Source organism: Silurus meridionalis, chromosome 18, assembly GCF_014805685.1.
Source record: "Silurus meridionalis isolate SWU-2019-XX chromosome 18, ASM1480568v1, whole genome shotgun sequence".
Lineage (NCBI taxonomy): Eukaryota > Metazoa > Chordata > Actinopteri > Siluriformes > Siluridae > Silurus > Silurus meridionalis.
Window position 1 is genome coordinate 23394369 of NC_060901.1, and position 19734 is coordinate 23414102.

The 19734-nt window shown below is 39.1% G+C and overlaps 1 protein-coding gene across 1 annotated transcript; it reads left to right on the forward strand.

The window, feature by feature from the left end:
• The first annotated feature begins 905 nt into the window (after positions 1 to 905).
• nt5e (5'-nucleotidase, ecto (CD73)) lies at positions 906 to 19581 on the forward strand. The gene is made up of 9 exons (XM_046872503.1): positions 906 to 1331; positions 4829 to 5048; positions 5220 to 5408; positions 8160 to 8357; positions 11080 to 11234; positions 11386 to 11494; positions 14709 to 14858; positions 16178 to 16378; positions 17227 to 19581. The coding sequence occupies exons 1-9, from the start codon at positions 999 to 1001 to the stop codon at positions 17391 to 17393; spliced, it is 1722 nt and encodes a 573-aa protein (XP_046728459.1). The 5' UTR covers positions 906 to 998; the 3' UTR covers positions 17394 to 19581.
• Positions 19582 to 19734: the final 153 nt, after the last annotated feature.

Sequence of the window (19734 nt, forward strand, 5' to 3'; positions counted from 1 at the left end):
CACTTCTTAAATCATGTGTTTATGGATATTGTTCAATGCGTTGTCATATTTTTTTCTTTTTTTTTTTGTTTCAGTAAAACACAAATCTTAAGAGGTCATCTTAGACTGTTGGACAGATTTTGAAGAAAGGAGGTTAGATGTCCAAATATTTCCATGCTATTAAAAAAGTGTTTATGCAACTTGTTCAATGCATTGCCAAGCTGGAACAGATTTTTGCCATTTTAGTTTTAGTAAACAGAAATTTTAAGACCCAGACATACAACACTATTGTGTGCTTAGAAACTTTGTAATAATAAGGTTCGCTGTCCAAACACTTCCAAAAAAACTAACTTGTGCTTATGGATGTTATTGTTTAATGCATTGTTCAGTTGCAATAGTTTTTGGTCTTTTCGTTTCAGCACGGTAAGATTTCCACATGCTAAGAAAAAAATATACAATGTGTTGCCAAGCTGAAACCGATTGTTGGCCTAGATGTCCCTGTACTTCAAAGTCATCCAAAAAGCATGTGTTTATGGATGATGCATTGCCAAACTGGAACAGATTTCTGGCCTTTGAGTTTCAGTAAATAGAAATCGTAGAAAATACATCCTACTTTCTTCTTTCCTCATAGTAGGTTAGATGTCCCCATACTTTAAAACATCTCCAAAAAACGTGCTTATGGTCTTATGGATTTTTGGTGAATGCATTGGCAACAGCTTATTGGCCATTTTATTTTAGGTAGAGCGAAAATCTTAAGACAGTGCCTACACATCTTACACTTATTTACTTAGAAACTTTATGGAAGATAAGAGGTTAGATGTCCACACCCATTTTGTAAAAAAAAAAAAAAAAACACAAGTGTAAATGCATGCTCTGTAGGGGTCACTAGAAGTGTGCAGTGCGCGCGGATGGTTTGTGGGAAGGTAGAAAGAACGTTCCGCCTCTGCATTTATAAGACTCGATGGCACGCGCTTTGTGCGCATTGAGCGCGCTCCCCGAATTGAGGCGCACTGGACGGTATGCGCGCGCCGCTCGGTCTTGCGTTTCTCCGCTTTCTGCTGCTGCTGCTGCTGACGGTCGCGGTAGCGGCGGATTGGGAACTCACGTTGCTGCACACTAACGACGTGCACGCCCGCGTCGAGGAGACCAACAAGGACTCGGGCAAGTGCACGAAGGGCGACTGCTTCGCCGGCGTGGCGCGGCGGTTCACCAAAATTAAGGAGATCCGGAGCAGCGAGAAGAACGTGCTCCTGCTGGACGCCGGGGATCAGTTCCAGGGCACCGTCTGGTTCAACATTTATAAAGGCAAAGAGGCGGCGTTCTTCATGAACAAACTCGGCTACGATGCCATGGTAAGTCGCGATGGATCAAATCCAGATGCGCGCCGCCAGATGTTTTCTTAACGCATTTTAGGCATGCACGCAACACACAAACGTTCGAGGAAAAAAAAGAGGAAATTCTCTTATTCATTTCTAGAAAAACTCTATGTAGGATATGAGATGAAGGTTTGATTGACACAGAAAAGCCTTCAGCAAATTGTGTTTCTATGGAAACTGATAAATATTTACTGCAAGTTAACAGTGGTGAGAGTCATGTGTGTGTGTGTATGTGTGTGTGTGTGTGTGTGTGTGTGTGTTCTTAATGTTTCCTAACACTTTGTATAGTGTAAATCCTTATCCTCTTTAATCCTGAAGTTCATGAAGGAGCTTGGCTTCTTTTTTTTCTATAGTTTTACAGGTTTTAAAGGAAAAGAAACAAGCAAATGATCTTGGCCCAAATTTTTTTCCCCAAAAATAAAGTACACAACAGACACAATCCTAAAACAGCAATTACTTTTGGCATTTGAGGAACGATTCGCTACCACTGTAACTGGAAAATACAAAAAATATTCTTGAAAAAAGGGAAGAAAGACAAAAAGGTGTAATGTGTGTAAAAGAAATATCGCAGTCCTAAAGCAGAAATATAAAAAAATGCTGTTATTTTTAAAAAAAAGTAAAAAGAAAAAAAAAGTTATGAAATAAATATATTAAAATAGAAAATAAAACGTACAATTGAATTTCAGAGCTAACACTTTTTTGAGTATTACCTGCGCCACACTTCAGAATAATTACACACTAGTGTGAAGCGATATTTTGGGCTCTCTACTCGCTTCATTGGCACCTTTCAGCGAATAAACCCCGCATTCCATAATTGTTAGTTTTGCACTGAGCCACCAGATGAAACCCCACAGCCTGCATTGTATCTAAGCCATGTTTAGTTTACACCTGCGTAAGCTTCAGCGTCCTCGTTGTTTTTTTCCCCCCAATCTTAAATTGAAGCCATAACAAAATTTTTGTGTTACAGGCAGAAAAAGATTACACAAATAGAAAGTAATATCCAAAACAAAATTGATCCGTTACTCCATAAACCATGGAAAAAAAAACGTGTTTTTTTTCCCATTATAATATTGGTAGGGGCTTTTTAAACATCCCACATTAGCTCATATAAGAACCTCCACTTTTCTGAGAAGATTTAGCTTGTAGGTTATCCTTAATATAGCAGGAGATCTTCAACTCCAACATAAGGGATGTTCATGGAGCTGGCATCCTAAAAGTTTGTGTGTGTGTGCCTCTAAGCTTGTGCTAACAGTTTGGAGAAGAAGAACATATGGAAAAGATGTTCAGATGTTCAGATCTTGATGTGTATGTTCATGTGATAAACTTCTCAATATGTTCAGAAGATGGGCACATGGAGGGTTAGATTTTCCTCCATGGGGTCCAGATTTACAGTTACGCTCTCTATCTATCTAAGCTTCTCTCTTTTTTTTTAGATATAGCTTGTTATGATACTGAGAACCTTTGAGAAGTCCCATGAGGGGAAAACTGAGATTCCTTGCATTAAAAAAAAAAAATCTCAGGAACTTTCAGTATATCAGCAATTTAATATTTTCTGCACCACTTTTCTGGGAAGATGTTCCACTAGATTTTGGAGTGTGCTTCTGGAGATTTGTAAGCATTCAGCTTGTTGGTTATAGGGAGTAAATGTAGGGTGAAGATGCTTAAGGTTTATCCTTAAAATGTTTAATATGTCACTATAGCAGGAGATCTTCCACTCCAACATAAGGGATGTTCATGGAGCTGGCATCCTAAAACCTCATGTGTGCCTCCAAGCTTGTGCTAACAGTTGTGGAGAAGAAGAACATATGGAAAAGATGTTTAAATATTCCAAAATTTTGATGTGCATGTTCATTTGATATCCAGGGGGATATTGATTGTTATGATACTGAGAACCTTCGAAAAGTCCCATGAGGGGAAAACTGAGATTCCTTGCATAAAAAAACATCTCAGGAACTTTCAGTATATCAGCAATATAATATTTTCTGCACCACTTTTTTTTAAATAATGAAATCACTTTGTAAATGTTGCACATTTGCCAAATCAGTCTGTGTGAATACACTGCTATAGAAACAATGACGTATTAGAAAGACCTGGGATTTGAAACGGAGCTGCCAGACATGCTGTTCCAGATAATTAATTAACACCCTGTGACACACTGAGATACATAATACATAGAAATGATGGATGAGGAACAGAATGTTCTACACTATCTCCGTTTTTATTCTGCGGTTCTGGGGGGGTTGCATCTGTGAATGTCACGAGATGGATTGTTTGGGTGGGAATTCTCAACCTCAAGGTTCTCACGTAACAAAGTCTCCAACATTTTTTATTTAAAAACAAGGAAAAGGCAGCTATGTAATTTAATATTCCCATTCCACATTCAGTATCCAGCTGCTGTTATAATAATCTCCACTCTTCTGGGAAGATGTTCCATTAGACTGGCTTTCTGACTGGGACTGTGAGTTTTGACCCTAAGTGTGAGTGTGTATCTGGACAGATTTAATGCAGTGGAAAGAAAAATAAAGAAATTGTGAGCCAATAATCGGAGAACTAAAATAAACTGCAATAAAATACAGAATCGGTGTCGAACTTCTTGTTGTTTGGGGGTTTCGTTTCCAAGTTTTTTCTCTGTAGTCGTATTTTTTTGTTGTTGTTTGGAACATTAACTTTTCTATATATGGAAATCCACTAGAGAACTCTGAGTCACGGTATGAACCTTGTCCTGAAAGTGAGGAAACACCCAGTAAGCCAAATGTCTTCCATCATTGTTTGGTGTTGGTTCCGTTGTCACGGGTGTAGTCTTGGAAAAAAATTAGGGTGCTGAACGGCTAGCGAACTTGTGTAGTTTGACCACCTGGAAGTTCCTCCAGTGACTTGCTAACCACCAGAGCTGTAATTATAGCGGCCGGTCCTTTTTTTGACTGGTCGTTTGGGACACCAGACTCACGTAAACAGTGAAGGCGTTTTTCCCCATGCGGTTCGCATTTTCCGAAATGCGCTTCCTTGTCATCCTGTTCCTGGAGTTAAGGCGTCCCTCCGAGTTTGGCTGAAAGCCTCAACCTGTACCAATCCCAAGTGAAGGCTTTGAAGCTAAGCAAAGCCTTTGTAAAGGCGTAATAAGCATGGAAGGTTTAGGGTTGGCCTCTCGTTTCATGGCTATAATAAGCGTGAAAGATTTGCAGGTGGACCTCAGTGATTTACAGCAGTAGGCGCTTTTGGAGCCGATCGGGCACAGCTGCCTTTAAATCTCTTGGGTTGCGGTTTTCGGATTATCTGGAGAGTTGGGTTTGTTGTTCGCGTGAGGGACATGTTTTGTTTTTCGCAAGTTTCCACGTTCCGTTTTTAGCACCAAAATAATATCACTAAAACGGTCTATTCCCGTAATCACGAGGTTTGTTTTAGGAAGCGATCTGAGGTGTGACACTTCGTTGACATTAAGCCCTTTCTTTTATTTTTGTGACTCCACCTTGCAGGCTTTAGGAAACCATGAGTTCGACAATGGAGTGGATGGCCTCAAGCCTTTCCTACAGGATGTGAATTGCACTGTACTCAGCGCAAACATCAAGGCTGTTGACCCTGTCGCGCAACAGATTAGCGGGTTATATTTTCCTTCGAAAACGTTCACCGTCGGCAACGAGAAAGTCGGCGTGGTTGGATACACGTCCAGGGAGACGCCGTCCCTGTCGATGCCAGGTACTTCGAAATTCAACTATTCCTTTTAAAGTGGAGTTTTAAATCAAGCCATGCTAAATAAAGACCGTCTGAGGCTTTCTTTCGTAATGTTTTAGACATTTTTGTCATTTTTATTAAACCATAAAACGGTGGTGTAGTTGTTTTTTTATTGAGGATTATTTGGTTTCTCAGGACCGCACCTGCATTTCGAGGAGGAGGTTGCTATTTTGCAGCATGAGGTAGACAAACTCGGCACCATGGGCGTTAACAAGATCATCGCTCTCGGCCATTCCGGATTTGAAATGGACAAAGAGATCGCCAGAAGGGTCCGCGGCGTGGACGTGGTGATCGGAGGACACACCAACACTTTTTTATACACAGGTATATTTCTTTTAAAGGAACTCTATTTAAAGGAAGATTGATCAAATAATCAATAAAGGTTAAACACACGTCAAATAAACAGTGGCACGGACAAACACTTATATTGTCACTTTGTTAATGCTTTGTAATAGTTGACTTTTTTATAATGTTCATTTAGTCCATCGTGATATTTTTTTAGAATGTTTTCATTCATAATCTTCACTGTGATCCACTGTTTCAAAGCTTTTTCCTTGAATTACTTTAATTTATATGATGCTTTATTGTTATTTAGTGTTTTATTATGCTTTGTGACTGGTGACTTGGTCATCAATTTGCTCTTCCATAATGTTTTTTTTATTCACTACTTCATTATGTTTGATCAGTTTTTTATAAGGATTTTATTCACTTATTCATAATCTTTTACAGTTAATCACTCCTTTGCAACGCTTTACTGTGCTTTACTCTTTCATAATGCTTTACAGTATTCTACTCCTTTACAGTACTTTACTCCTTTAAACACTTTACAGTGCTTCACTTCTTCTTAACACTTTACAGTGCTTCAATTCTTCATAACACTTTACAGTGCTTCACTTCTTCATAACACTTTACAGTGCTTTACTCGTTCATAACACTTTACAGTGCTTCACTCCTTCAAAACACTTTACAGTGCTTCACTTCTTCATAAAACTTTACAGTGCTTCACTCATTCATTACACTTTACAGTGCTTCACTTCTTCATAACACTTTACAGTGCTTCACTTCTTCATAACACTTTACAGTGCTTCACTTCTTCATTACACTTTACAGTGCTTCACTCGTTCATAACACTTTACAGTGCTTCACTTCTTCATAACACTTTACAGTGCTTCACTTCTTCATAACACTTTACAGTGCTTCACTTCTTCATAACACTTTACAGTGCTTCACTTCTTCATAACACTTTACAGTGCTTCACTTCTTCATTACACTTTACAGTGCTTCACTTCTTAATTACACTTTACAGTGCTTCACTTCTTAATTACACTTTACAGTGCTTCACTCGTTCATTTCACTTTACAGTGCTTTACTCGTTCATAACACTTTACAGTGCTTTACTCCTTCATAACACTTTACAGTGCTTCACTCCTTCATAACACTTTACAGTGCTTTACTTCTTCATTACACTTTACAGTGCTTCACTTCTTAATTACACTTTACAGTGCTTCACTTCTTAATTACACTTTACAGTGCTTCACTCGTTCATTACACTTTACAGTGCTTTACTCGTTCATAACACTTTACAGTGCTTCACTCGTTCATTACACTTTACAGTGCTTCACTCGTTCATTACACTTTACAGTGCTTTACTCGTTCATAACACTTTACAGTGCTTCACTTCTTCATAACACTTTACAGTGCTTCACTCGTTCATAACACTTTACAGTGCTTCACTTCTTCATAACACTTTACAGTGCTTCACTCGTTCATAATGCTTTATGTTAAATCACTCCTTCATGACACTACAGTATTTCACATGTTCCAATGCTTTATGTTAAATCACTCATTCATAATAACTTATTCTTAGTGCTTTACAACAAATAATATTTTCATAATCATTCGTTCATAATGCTTTACGTTAAGTCCCCAGTTCAAAACGCTTTACTGTAAATCAGTTCATAATACTTTATTATGTTTCACCCTTTAAAAACACTTTTTTCTTCGTCACAATAAATCATTATTGGACTAAATCAATCATCTTCCTGCAGTATCTTAGGAATTTGTTTACCTTCTGTGGATGATTGTGTGGAAACTTTTACTGATCTGGATCCCGGGTCTCCGAACACCTTTGCAGAGTGTCAATTGTAACCCGACCCGCTGCATTGCACCCATTTCCCATTTCACGGTGGGATAATCCCATTTTCCACCAATACAATCCAGCCCTCTGCCTGAAGATTTACCAGACTGTAATATTATCCCTCCTTTATTATCCACTCATAAAAAAAATCATATTCAAAAACAGATTTTTTCGATATTTTACTATACAACTATATTGCCAAAAGTATTGGGACACCTGACCTTTCCTGCCATATGTGGTTCTTTTCCAAACTGTTACCACAAATCTGGAGGGACTCAACTGTACAGGACGTCTTTAGATGGCGCTATAATAAAATTTCGATGCAATGCACAAAGTGAGCTCCTTGAAGATCTGGTTTACATGCTTTGGAGAGGAAGATCTTGCTGCTATAGAGCTCTGATCTCATCCCTACTGAACACCTTTGGGATGAATGTGAACGCTGACTGCACCCAGGTCTCCTCATCTACATCAGTACCTGCCTTTCATAACACCCTTGTGGCTGATGAACACAAATATCCATAAGAACACACACTCCAAAATCTGGTGGAATATCTTCCCAGAAGAGTGAAGGGAATTATAAGTGTGAACTGGGACTAAATGTGGAACGTGACGCTCAAAAATCACATACCGTCCTTATGACCAGGTGTCCCATTTTTTTTGCCAATATCTTTGGTACACACCTCCTGGTCTGGGTTTTTGAATAAAGAACCATACACATAAGCATACACACCAGATGACATAATGTTTTTAATGAAAAAAAATAGAATCCCAGGAATAGAATCCAATCTTCAGTATAATCTTTTGTTGTATCAAATTTAATTACAATATAAGTAATGAGAATTTACCCAATATAGCAGGGATATAAGTAAAGAGCGTGTGTGTGTGTGTGTGTGTGTGTGTGTGTGTGTGTGTGTGTGTGTGTGTGTGTGTGTGTGCAGGCAATCCCCCATCCTCTGAAGTTCCAGTAGGACCCTACCCATTATTAGTACAATCCGAAGACGGTCACCAGGTGCCAGTGGTCCAGGCGTATGCTTTCGGGAAATACCTTGGCTATCTCAAAGTGACTTTTGATGCTAATGGAAACGTGATAAAAGCCACAGGAAATCCAATTCTCCTGAACAGCAGTATCATTGAAGGTGAGCGATGGAAGAAAACCTGAGGTTTGGTATTTTATTGGACTCCGTATGATGAGCACTAGTGACATACGATTTCTCAATTCGGGGGTGTGGGGGCAGGTTTTTTTTGACTGGGATTTGAACTCATTACTTTCAGATCCATTGCCTTAACCACTAAGCTTCCACCTCCACAGATAGATAGATCCAATGAACATAAATATAGATTGGTAAATAGAGCGACAGATCGATAGATGGTGGAGAAACCACACTTCCTGCTGACTCAGAACTTTTGCACAGCCAAAGGAAGCATAACCACATGTCCTTCTCAGCTGGTTTTTGAATGCAGTGTGTGTTGTGTTTTCTGCATAATCTGTGTGGGGGGGGTTAATGACGTATCAAACGCAATGTACCTATTAAACATTGAAGGAATAAACATTGTGGGTGTGTGCGGTACAATTAGAGCTTGTAAAGTTAATTGTTAATGTCAGTGAGTCAGAAAAACATGTGCCACCACCTCTGTGCCTGGGAACAGAGAAGAGTCTGGAGGCATGTTTTACAATGAGCAGTGGTAGAGGATAGAGGGAGTGGGGTGCAGAGTGGGGTGCAGCGTGAGGTAGAGGAGCGTTGTTCCGGTTTCGGCTTCGTAGGCGGGAATCAGGGTTTTAAATCTCAAGCTGGCAGCTACAGGAAGCCGGAGGACGGAGCGCAACAGTTTGTGGGGTAACCTTAAGAGGTTGAATAGAGACTTTGTTCTGAAAGGTTTCCTGTGTCGAAACGTTTTTCTTTTTACCACTATTGCACTGAAAATAGAGAACTGGAAACCTCTAAGTAATAATAAAAATCATAATAATTACAGGAAAATGAAATGGGGTTTGGTACAGAAAATCACGCAGCAATTCTACATTGTTTCTAAGTTTCTTTGGCAATGTTTGGTAATAATGTGTGTTATTTTATTATCATGTTTGTTTGGGGTTTTTTTTTTTAGCCCAGGAAATGATCTCACGCGACCTCATTCGCTGCATACATGATGTGAACTTCTAAAATTCGAATAATGTATGCAGCGAATGCGGTCAACGTGAGATCATTTCCTGGACTAAAAAACTGTTAAAAGTTTGCTAAAATTCATTTTATTATAGTTGTTTTTTTTATAGAAATACAGATCTAAAGTTGAAAGTGCGTTTGTCCGAGTTAATTTTAAATCCGGATCTGTCGCATTTCCATGCACACAATTGTGTTTAAATCGAAAGGACATAGATTAATGATTCATAGCTGATTATTTCTGATTATAGCTAATTATTATTAATGATTAATTATTTCAGTGGAAATTCAACTGATCCGGGTTCAAAATTGAACCCGCTTTAATCTTTATTACGGAACTTGTTGTTTCAAAAGAATCAATAAAAAGGCCCTTTTATCTTTACGGTTCATCTCTCAGGACATGTACCTGTCATTAGCCTTGATCTTTGTCATGCATCTGCCAAGTGAAGAGTAATGAAACATGGAATTGAAGTGCATTCAGAAAGTATTCATACCCCCACTGTTTTTTTTTTTTTTATTTGGTTATGAAAACCCGATAGTCGCTAGAGCGCCCGAGATCCTGTGTGGAGACAAAGTTACAGAAAGACGAACATCACTGCAGCCCCCCACTGATCTGGGCTTTATAGCAGAATGGGAGACTTGCTTCAGTGAAAAACCCATGGAAGCCTGCTTAGAGTTTGTCAGCATGCACCGGAAGGACTTTCAGACTGCTTGAAACAAGATTCTCTGGTCTGATGAAACCAAAATGAAACTGTTGAACCACAGTTCTAAACCTTATGTCTGGAGGAAACCAGGCACCATTTATCACCGGCCTTGGTGTTTTTCTGCAGCAGGAACTTGGCAGGACTGGTCAGGATTGAGAGAAAAGTACAGAAATGTCCTCACAGAGCTCGGGAGCTTTCCGAAGCACAACAGGAGTGGCTTAGAGACGACTCTGTGAATGTTCTAGTCTTGACTTGAACCTTATTGAACATCTCTGGAGAAACCTGAACGTGACTGTCCACTGACATTCCCCATCCATCCTGACCCAGCTTGAGAGGATTTGCAATGGAGATCGGCTGAAAATCCCCCAATCCTAGTGCGCAAAGTTTGTTACGTCCCACCCAAGAAAGACTAAAAAACAAAGATTTGAGGCTGTAATTACAGCCAAAGGGGCCTCAACTAAGTACTGAGTAAAGATTTTTAATTATTATTTTTAATTTACACATTTTTAGAACTATGTTTTCCAAGAAATTCTCAATACGAATGACTGTAGTATCAGGAAAAATGAGAAAATAGTGAAGGGGTTTTAATACTTTCTGAATGCACGGTTTCTCTCTGTTCAAGCCACTGAACATGAAAACTTATTTCAGACACGACTGTTAGTGGGTATAATGCATTCATTATATACAGCACAGTATAAGTGGCTGTGGGGCGACGTCTCCAGTCAGAAGATGGAAAAACATTCCATTTCTGGGTTAGACAGTGGTTTTCAGTCCAAGTTTGATAAAAAAATTAATAAAAAAATAAATAATAATAATACAAAGAAAAAAATATATATATTATTTCATTTTATTATTTTTATTTTATTATTATTATTATTATTATTTATTTATTTATCTATTTATTCATTTATTTATAATATCACACCTAGGCATGATTACACAATTTTTATGTACTATTTATGTACATATATAACTACATAAGCCTCTTGTTGTCCTTCTAGACCCAAACATTAAGACAGAAGTGGACGCCTGGAAGGTCAGCCTGGCCAATTACTCGTCTCTGTTCGTGGGGACGACTCTGGTCTATCTGAATGGGACGTTTGAAGAGTGTCGATTTCGCGAATGCAACCTGGGAAACTTGATCTGCGATGCCATGGTCAGCCATCAGTCATTATTTATAGCGATAAATGCCCTCGTTAATGTCGTAGATGCCGACGAATGATCATTTATTATTATACATTTTGTGGGGTTTTTTTATTAGTTACTGTTTAGTTTAATCCAGTGTGGCGTTCTGTCCCTTTTCACAGGTCCATCATAACATCAAATATCCAGACGAACTCCAGTGGAGCCACGTTAGTGCCTGTATTTTAAATGGAGGAGGAATAAGGGGCCCTATTGATGAGAAAAACAGAAATGGTGTGTGTGTGTGTGTGTGTGTGTGTGTGTGTGTGTGTGTGTGTGTGTGTGTGTGTGTGTGTGGTTGCACACTATACTGTAGATTGCAAGACTGTTCTCTCTTCTGTGACAACAGTGTTTGTGCTGATGAAAGCAGAGAGGATCAGCAAAATTAAACTAGAAAGAAAGAAAGAAAGGAGGGATGGAGGAAGCAAGAAAGAACGAAATGTATACATAAAAAGCAGATATTTTTATACAAACAGATTGAAAGAAAAAAATTGAAGTGAGACAGTAAGTTCAAAATTCTTTAAAAAAGTTGCCAGTTATAGTGATTTTCATACGTAGTGCAGATTATAAACGTAATGAAATATGGCAATGCCATTCGAAATGCTTCTGTTGTATGTGCAAAAGAAATCTGAACTATATGACGAGCAAAATCGTTAGTAACATGGTCAAAAAAATTGGTACGATGTTGACTTGGGAAATACTGTAGGCTGGTTACATGCGATAAGCAATTGTGCGTTGCCAAAACTGAAAATCCCCTTCTGCTGTAAGCTCTTACTCATAACCCCCTCCGCAAATGCGTGCAAAAGGAACAGTCAAGAAATGCAAGTGTTACAGTCAAAACGTAATCCGAATTAGTGTGTGAGAGAATTTGATTTACATGAACCAGAAAATTGGAAATTATTCTGTATAATGATTCACATCCACCAATGAAATGGGGGATTTTTTTTTGTTTAGTCTTTTTATTTATATTTTTCATAACAATTTCAATGAAATATAAAAGAACAAAAATCCAACAGAAATAAATAAATACATAAAAAAATTTAAAAATATACAAAAAATATATAAATAATTTGGATTAATTTGCTTAATGTATTTTTACTATTATTATTATTATTATTATTATTATTATTGCCAAAAGTCCACTTAATCAGTATAAAACGAAGTAATTGACAAACATTTTTTGTATTATAAAAAAGAGAAGGATTAATAAATAAATACAGAACTTCTGAAAGAAAATTAAATATTAATCACCAGAAATGAAAACGCTTAAGGCAATGACCAAACCCAACAATTACATGTTTTAAGTAAACATTTTATTCATTCAGTCCAATCACTAACCAACTGTGTCTTACCAGTAAGTGCTGCAAGAGTTGAGACAGAACACTGCCATATTTACAATGTAGTTCATGAATAATTAATTTTGCTATCATTCCCTTTAATTTGCTAAAGGACTAAAAACAAAATCCCATTGTACGAAAAAGACTATTATATTAACATGTTTTAACATAACGGCCATAAACCTGTCAGAGTCAACACTGACAAAGAAAAGCCCTTTGAGGAGATATGAGGAACCTTTACAGGAACCATATTTGTTCATTATCGATTCTTTATCGTCACCGGTTCACTGATGGAGACGAGTGCAAAACTGTTCGTGGCAACTGTAGTCCAAAGACAAACCTGCAGTTCTTGCCCCCTTTGTTTTTTCAAAGTGGTACCATCCACTCTGATGAACCATGCATGTGTAGCTCGATCCCCATCTTCCCTTCTTGATTTTTCAAGGTTATTAAACTGCTTACCCCAGCACTTTTCTCCAAACAGAGAAGTATCTTCTCTGAACAGTCTATTCGTTGTTCCAAAAATTAACAAAGAAATAACACACAGAACCATAAACTTCCTCATTTCTTAAAAAAAACCCAAAAAACAGCCTTAACTGTTACTGTATGTTCAAAGAAGAGTTAGTTTTCTAAATTGCCTTCATATTTCTTATGGCAAAACAAATATGTTTGTCTCAGATCTACTCTATATGAACAATGTGGACAAAAGATCCACAAGTCCTTTATGAGCATCCCATGAATGCAGTGGCCATGCATTTCCCACCTAGACCTTCGGTGATGTCCTACCTGAATCGGTTCACCTCGACCATTGCTCTAGAATCCATCAGTATTATACAGAAAAAGCAGTATAACAGAGCGCTGCATCGAAGACAGCAAGAGTGAATGCCATTACTAAAGCAAAAACCCAATCAACACAATTCAACAAGTCTCCTTTATGCCTTTGAACTGTTCGTCTGGCATTTCCTCGCAAGATCCGAAGTCCATGTCATTGTAAGTGCGACCAAATCAATTTCATCTCCTCCGTCAGCCATTGTGGAATGAAAATCCGTGTAAACATACACCAACCAGGCATAACATTAAGACCACCTGCCTAATATTGTTTTCCTGCCAAAACATTCGTGACCCTTCAATCATCAACAGCATGAACTTCTTCAGCAGTTTGATCTACAGCAGCTCGTATGTTGGATCGTCACCGGTTCACCACTGTTCCTTTAGATACTGTTCACTGCAGACCAGGAACATCCCACAAGAGCTGCAGTTTTGGAGACGCTCTAAACCAGTCATCTAGACGTCCCAATTTGTCAAACTTGCGCAAGCACCCGCAAGTGTTGAATCTTTGACCCCGTCAACACGTTATGTGACGTCTGAAATTTGATTGGATGGAAACCGCAACCTTGTAGTAGCGATCCCATGAGAGACGCCATAAAATGAAGAGAATAGTCTATTGGGGATCGTTTCATGTGTTCATAGGACAAAATCTCAAGAGATGCGAAATCCACAGTACCTGCTTCCGTGTCCCAGTACAGTTTTGCACCCTCACGACTTCCTCTCGTCTGCGTTGCACACGTTATTCCACTCTTACCACAACAGTGTTTCTTTTGTTACTGCGTAAACGCTGTTGCCGAAACGGTTGCAACGTCTTGCGAGAAATGCGCCTGCCCAACCAGTGGTAGATGCAGTTCCTGTAGCTAAAAATTATTCCAGTAAGAGTGAACATTTCTCTTTTATATTTCTACTACTTGACTATGTCTTAAGTTCTTGCATACTAATGGTCTGAGTGCGGTTTAAAAAAAAAAAAAGCTCCTGCCCATGTAAAGCAGCTCTTCATAGAGCTGGATTTGTACACATTGCCATGAGCAGTTTTGGGTCTCCGAGTTTAAATGAAGTCTACCGTTAATGGTACTGCATCCGGAGACGTTGTATATGATCGTGGGATCGCAATCTATAGATTTCTCTAAATCTAAATTGGGACAATGTCAATTGTTAAAAGTGTTATAGAAGTCGAATTCAACTTATCGTCCTCAAGATGCTAAAATTCACCTCATTCAGTCTTGTGCTGCTTTTGGGCCTCTAAAGACTTGATACTGACCTGTGTGGTTGAATTTGTATCTCAGGTAGCATCACTATGGAGGATATTCTCTCTGTGCTGCCGTTTGGTGGAACGTATGATCTGGTTCAGGTGAAAGGCTCCACACTGCTCCGGGCTTTCGAGCACAGCGTACACAGATATGGAGGCTCCACTGGAGAGTTCCTTCAGGTCTCAGGTATTTATTTTTACATTTCATCTCGATGTACAGTCTTCTTCTTTCAGCTTCTCCCATTAGGGGTCACCACACAGATCATCCGTCTCCACACCCCCCTGTCCTCTACATCTGCCTCTTTCAACCCAACTACCTGCATGTCTTCCCTCACCACATCCATAAACCTCCTCCTTGGTCTTCCTCTTCTCTTCCTTCCTGGTGGCTCCATCCTCAGCATTCTCCTACTGATATACCCCATGTCCCTCCTCTGCACATGTCCAAACCATCTCAATCTCACCTCTCTCACTTTTATCCCCAAAACGTCCTACATGCGCTGTCCCTCTCATAAACTCGTTTTTAATCCTGTCCATCGTCATCACTCCCAACGAACATCTCAACATCTTCAGCTCTGCTACCTCCAGCTCCACCTCCTGTCTTTTACTCAATGTCACTGTCTCTAAACCAGTATTTTATTTCTAATATCCAGTGCCACTAAAAAAGAGTTCCTCTTTGTCCTCTGTAGGTTTTTTTTCCCATCTGATTTCATTTCTGTCACCGGTATTTTTTTTAACTTCATTATTCAGGGTTCTGTAAAGCTGCTTTGTGCCAGTTATTGTTTAGAGCACGGGGTTTAGCGATGCCCTTGAGAGAGAACACTATTGTAACAAGGTACCGTTGTGCAAGGTTTCGGAGTCGTTACAACAGACGCTATTCTCGTCTAAAAACGCAACACTCGAGCCATACAACAGCTTCAGGGATGACATCATCTTTTTTATCTATATTTTATAAAAAAGCAAGATGATGTCGGGTTTCAATCAACATCCCTGAAGCTGTAGTATTGCTCTAGTGTTATTATGTAGTATGTTGCTCTTCGCTCCACTTTTCACCAAGACCAATACGGTGTCGCTTTGCTCCACATCATTACATGTCTAAACATCATATTTGAATTAATATCAGCAACGTGTAGCCAAGAAGCTCATTGGCTAGACAACAGGTCAAGAGTGAATCGAAAGGCGTTATCTTGCAACTTCCTGTTTGCTAAATGGACTCGCAGCTTACGAAGCACCCAGTTTGTCTTCCCTTTTATTTTTTAGAGTATTATTTTTTTTTGCAGCAGAAGTAGTAGTCCGACTCAATTAAAAACTGACTAACCCTTTTTCTTTCTTTCCTGCTAAAGCACACGTTGTTCTTACCAAAGTATTTTGTCCACAGGACAACAGAAGATAAACCTCATGGGAAAGTCTTATCTGTTCAATTAATAATCCAAGTAGGCTGCTGTTATTTGTCCTATTGATAATGGTGTGTGTGTGTGTGTGTGTGTGTGTGTGTGTGTGTGTGTGTAGGTTTTCAGTTAGAGTATGACCTCACTAAGCCCCCTGGTGGGAGAGTGAAGAAGGCACTTGTGCTGTGTACCGGGTGTCGTGTGCCGCATTACGAGCCCCTGGACCCCAATAAAGTCTACAAGATCGTCATGCCGTCCTACTTGGCGGACGGAGGAGACGGTTTCTCTATGATAAAGGAGGAGAAGCTGAAGCATGACAGTGGTGAGTGGTGAGCCGTATGTACTATATATACACTGTATTGGCAAAAGACTCTTATAATTCCCTCCACTCTTCTGGGAAGATGTTCCACCAGATTTTGGAGTGATGGATATTTCTGTTCATCAGCCACAAGGGTGTTATGAAAGGCAGGTACTGATGTAGGTGAGGAGACCTGGGGTGCAGTCAGCGTTCACATTCATCCCAAAGGTGTTCAGTAGGGATGAGATCAGAGCTCTATAGCAGCAAGATCTTCCTCTCCAAAGCATGTAAACCAGATCTTCAAGGAGCTCACTTTGTGCATCGCATCGACATGCTGGAACAGGTTCAGGTTTCCGAGTTCAAGTGAAGGCAAAATTTGATTATAGCGCCATCTAAAGACACAATACAATCGAGTGCCTTCAGATTTGTAAAAGAACAGTCACAGGGAGCACCGTGTACATCCAATAAGCCAAATGTGTTGACATCACCTCTCCTCACAGCCTCGGCTAAGCTCTTGGCTAAACTGACCGTTAACTCATGAGCTAATTGAAGTTAGCACACAAACCCATGACAGTCAACAAAGGACCAAACAAAAGGAGTTAAGATGCTGGACTTCTGATTTGGATGGTCATGAGGTCAAATCCCAGCATTATTTATTTATGTATTTTTTAATCCATTGATGTATTTCAATGGAAGAACAACAATGCAAATCAGACAAAAATCACCTCAGTCCCCTTAAAACTCAAGGATGAATCAATAAAAGTGGAGAAAACAAAAAAAAAAACGTGAATAATTCCGGAACTAGTGAACGTTTGTCTTTTGCGGAGAAATAAATACATTTATCATTCTGTAACCTTTCAATTTCTTCACAGGCGACCTCGACATATCCGTCTTCGCTCGCTACGTGACCGAGAGGCAGAGGGTCCACCCTTCCGTGGAGGGACGAATCCGTCTCTTTAATTCTGCTGAAGGAATCTCGAGTCCGTTGGCTGCTTTACTGCTCATTGTTCTGCTCTGGATCTCGCGTTTAAGCTCATAAGATCAGGAAGGTATCGCAGTTGTAGCAAAGGATTTTGGTTCTTTTTAGTTTAATGAATAGATTGTGATTATTTTTAAATTTTTTTACTGATTTTTATAGAGAATTCTATCAACAATGTTTGTCTTGTATAGTTACAAAGATGTTTATTTCTATACACACTGTTCTTTAGCGTTTAGGAGAAGAAAGTCTGTAAGAAAACGTGTTGAGAAATAGCTTAATAATAAATTTGAATAAAAGAAGAAAAATCCGGAAGGTTTTAAATTTCTGAACCTTCCTTTGTTTATTAATTAATTCATATGAATTCTTTTTGATTTGTATTCTGTAACTGCATTGTTTTCATGTCGAGTTCTAACCTCATGATGTTCATTTAACCACTTTCAATTATTATTATTTTTTTACATTTTCGGATGTGGACGAATATATAGACACCTGACGTTTTCAGCCGTATGTTGATCTTCTCCGAACTGTTCCCACAATGTTGGAAGCGCACACTTGTACAATTGTATAGGACGTCTTTGTGTGTGTTAGAAATACATTTTGCCTTCACTTCGACCAAACCTGTTCCAGCATGACCAAACCACCATCATCTGCTACAGAGCTTTGAACTCAACCCTATTGAACACCTTTAAAAGGAATTGGAAAGACACCTCAGGTCTCACCAACATCAAACCAATCTTCTCAACCACATTCCAAAATCCAGTGGAACATCTTCCCAGAAGAGTGACGTTATTATAGCAGAAGTAAATGCGGAAATTAATGATCAAAAAAGCTTTTGTCCATAGTGTGCATTATCTCTTTAAATTCCAACTAAACCAGCACAGCGCCATGTCTACATGCTGTACCACACGCTGTATGGATGTTTTAGATAAGATATACCTTTATGCGTCCCACAATAGGGAGGTTTTCCTTGTTATCTGTATGTTGAAACACGTTTAAACCGAGCAAACAGTCAGCAGCAGTGCATATCTTGTCCGCTGACCTCTTATCTAGACTCCAATCAAAAAAAACAGCCAAAACCTCGAATCGTAATCCTGAGCATTGTCATGGCTGAAATGTGTTCGAAACGGTCAAAAAAAAACCCTATGGTTTTGAATGTAATGTGTATACGATTTAGTTTATTTTACGTTAAAGCACCACTCCATCACTCCATTTCAAATCAGAGATCTGTGATTCGAGGACATGCTGGAATCCGGCTGAAGAACGAAGTCATTGTAATGCAGTGGAAAAAAAAAACAACTCAGACGAGTTAAACAAAGGGCCGCATTGTAAACGTCCGTTGCCGTTTGCACCGGATTGACCTCGGATTGAGCGGCTCGCTTTATTTTGGTCTCCACGGTTTCACCGTAGGTATGTACGCGCCAACTTTTTAAACGTTCAGAATACAGGCTTCACTTTGAGAACGGCTTTGCAGCTGCAGGAAGGCGGCCATCGAAAGAAACCAAAACGCAGGAAAAAGAATCATCCGATTTGTTAAAATCGTTATATTTCCATTGCGAAGGAAACGTGGAAAAAGTGGCCCCGTTACCATGTTGTACAACAGCAGCATTTCGTCGGGTTTTTTTTATTTATTTTTAGTCTGCATTCTTTGAACTCGTTCTAAATCTCGGAAAAGGAAGCAATGCTTTGTTCAAATGGTAATGAATGGAACAGAAAATCGTGTAAAACGTGTGTGAACTGTTGCACCGCTGTGTTCTGCTGGATTAGATTGATTGGTCCTGCTAATAGCATTTATTTGATTATTAATATTATATATATATATATTTATATATATATATATAAATTGTCATTACAGGGTTTCCCCAAATTTCACGTCACAAAATTCAGGACCACGTGTGAAAACGCTGATTAACCCGCCTTAAAGAATGGTGATCAGTATGCGGTAGTGTACTGTTAATAATTGAACGTATCACGTAATTTACAGCGATTTACAGTACAGTACTGTAAAAACGATACCACGTGGATTGTAAAGTCACTTGAGATCATGGTGTTTGCTTTCAGTTCGTTTTCTCTTATTTGTTCATACACACGAGTCCCAAAAATGGCGTGCGGATGGACTTTGTTTTGGGAGATACCAGACATGCAGTCATGTTTTATTTATTTTCTCATTTCCGTCATTAAAACGTGTTTATGTTCAGCGTGTGTTTTATAGTGGACGGCCGGAATGGAAAATTAAAGCGACTCTCTGTAAGTCTTTGTGTTTTTGCCTTCAACTTCCACCCTTTATTTCTCAGTGTGATCTTTGTGGGACACCTACTTCCTGTGTGAGCATAAACACATTTCTAGGGGGTTCCTCTTTTGCTAATTAGCTTCAAACGGTTTTTTTCTTAAATGCTTTATTGAT